Genomic DNA, 2,500 nt, shown 5'->3' on the forward strand with positions numbered 1-2,500 from the left:
AAGCATACCACAAGAGGCAAATTGATTTATGTATGTATACATATATGCATTCAATCCATATTGGTGTGACAGCACATACATTGGAACTCTTTTTATAAGATTTATCAAATTTAAATAATGTAAAGGTCCATTCTGACTCATAATGTGAGTTAGATGAAAGAAATAAAAGCTTGAACTATGAGAGTGTAATGTGTATTTTGTGTAATAGTCTCATACTAAATGATCTTGGACTTAAAGAAGAAAACAAGTGTATCCTGTGAAATATGATGATCTTTGGAATGATTACAGATGAAAAATCCCAGTGTTTTTTTTTCCTTATGCAGCAAGTCACTGATTTTCCTAGTCATTCCACAGTGTCAAGGTGACGCCAGGAGCTGTAGTGTGTCTGGAGGCGGACTACCAGGGAGAAGTAACCATAGGGGCTCGCACTGTTATCCATCCAAAGGCACGTATTATAGCTGAAGCTGGACCTATTATCATTGGTGAAGGCAACTTAATAGAGGAGCAAGCCCAAATAATCAACAGGTTAGTGTTGAAGATGGAAGATCTTTTATTTAATAGTGATATATTTTACTCTACTGTGTAATATATGATCTGCACATTCCTCACCTACTTTAATTTTACTATTTGCATATGTCTGTTTTTTTACATTTTAGAAACATAACTACATTAGAGTTGACTTTACATTTAGGAATTTTTCAGTGTACAGTATTGTACCACACATATAATGTTTAAAATTCCGTTTTCTTTATTGCAGGTTACCTGAGGGTACTGAACCTGGAGAAGAACCACAGGTTATGGTCATTGGCAACAGTAATGTATTTGAAGTCGATAGCTATTGCCAGGCAACTAAAGTTGGTGACAACAATGTTTTAGAAGCTAAGAGTAAGTTTTTAGTATTTTAAAGACATGCAGAAATCAACTATTGAACATCTTTTTGTTTATCTTATTTCTATTTCTTCTATGTTTTTTTTTTTTTTTTTTTTTTTTTTTTTTTTGAGATAGTAGGGCAGCATTTAACCTACTTTACCACTATACACAAGTAAACATAATTCAGATAAGATTTGCTTTTTGATTATCATTTCTATCAGATGATTTTGATTAGGGTTCAGGGAGTATATTGGTAGAAAAAAAAGTCTTATCTGGCACTACATCTGAGCGAACTTGTGAAACATGTCTATAGGGTGGCAGTGTGGCTGGTTCTCTTCTGTCCCCATCAGCTGAGAGAGGCAGGCTGGGCATTAAACTGGAAGCTTGTAATTGCAAAGCCAGCATTCTACCACTGAACTAAGCTTTACACATTTTTAATTTCTAACCAATGGAAATTGGGTTTTTGATTTACTGATTATATAAAAATTACATGGATTCTAACTGTAATTAGATTATGAGATACTAGAGAAAATATTTAAAGATTTTTTTTTTTGTTTTTTGTTAAAGGTCACGTTGGTGCAGGAGTAGAGCTGACACGAGGATGCGTCATAGGATCTCTGTGTTCAATCACATGCCCGCAGGTCGTTTCTGAGAATACAGTGATTTATGGTGATGAGCTGCAAAGACGAAACCAGTCAGAAAAACCAGCAGTAAGTCTTGAATTTTATCTTTCATTGTAACTGGATTGAAAACTTTGGACACTGTTAAAAAAATTGGGACAATTGAAGAGTGAATAGAAATTATTACATGTATTTAAAGATTTGTTATTCCTCTCTTTTTTTTCTGCCTTTCAGCCTCAGGGTCTTCAACTTGACTTCCTGATGAAGATCCTTCCCAACTATCACCATCTTATCAAACCTAAGAAAAAAGTTGCTGTATGATTCAATTCATCTTGAGGATAGATTAAAGCTTTAAAATATATGACAGATTGTTCTTATATAACTGTAGGGTAAATATAAGTTGCTTATGTAATACACTCACTGGAAGTATGTTATTTATGTTTTGTTTTTTTACTATCCTTTTTGTATAATGTTAGTATTTAATTATTATGAAAATCGGCTTGCATTTCTAGCTTCAAGTAGCCTGAGATGTACTTCCATCAGTTTTATAGGAAGAGGGTATAATTTTTGACAGATACTGTCAAATCTACCACTTTACTTTACTTATGGCTTTCATTTTAGCTAAAGCAGTTTAAAATAGCAGGATGTGGAAAAATTGTATGCTGTACTGTTGTTGAATTTCTTAATTTGATTAACTCACATACACAAGGACAGAGATCATCTGTATAATATGCACATTGTTCAAAATAAAACATGTACTATAAAAAAGACCTTACTTTTATTTGGGTGATATCATTGTATTTATGTACCTTTGACATTTTATTGACAAAAAACAGATAAGCACCTCATAAAGAGTCATACTGCAAGATGTGAGATAAGAAATTCAGATATCTCAAGATAGCAAATTAAAAATGTAATAACATCCTTAAAATATAATCACCATACTAGATTTTCGTAAATGATTTTATAAAGATAAAAGATTTTATAATAAAAAATTGTAAATGGGAAAG

At 32.3% G+C, this 2,500-nt stretch overlaps 1 protein-coding gene across 1 annotated transcript in view; it reads left to right on the plus strand.

The window, feature by feature from the left end:
* LOC125028025 (dynactin subunit 6-like) overlaps window positions 1–2,260 on the plus strand; it is a 4,160-nt gene extending 1,900 nt beyond the window's left edge. Inside the window, exons 2-5 of the mRNA XM_047617285.1 lie at window positions 355–525; window positions 758–885; window positions 1,438–1,580; window positions 1,725–2,260. Coding sequence (XP_047473241.1) covers window positions 355–525; window positions 758–885; window positions 1,438–1,580; window positions 1,725–1,811 — 529 coding nt within the window. The 3' untranslated portion in view covers window positions 1,812–2,260. The remainder of the gene's footprint in view (window positions 1–354; window positions 526–757; window positions 886–1,437; window positions 1,581–1,724) is intronic.
* The last annotated feature ends 240 nt before the right edge of the window (window positions 2,261–2,500 follow it).

The sequence above is a fragment of the Penaeus chinensis genome, chromosome 8 (assembly GCF_019202785.1).
Source record: "Penaeus chinensis breed Huanghai No. 1 chromosome 8, ASM1920278v2, whole genome shotgun sequence".
In the NCBI taxonomy this organism is placed as follows: Eukaryota; Metazoa; Arthropoda; class Malacostraca; order Decapoda; family Penaeidae; genus Penaeus; species Penaeus chinensis.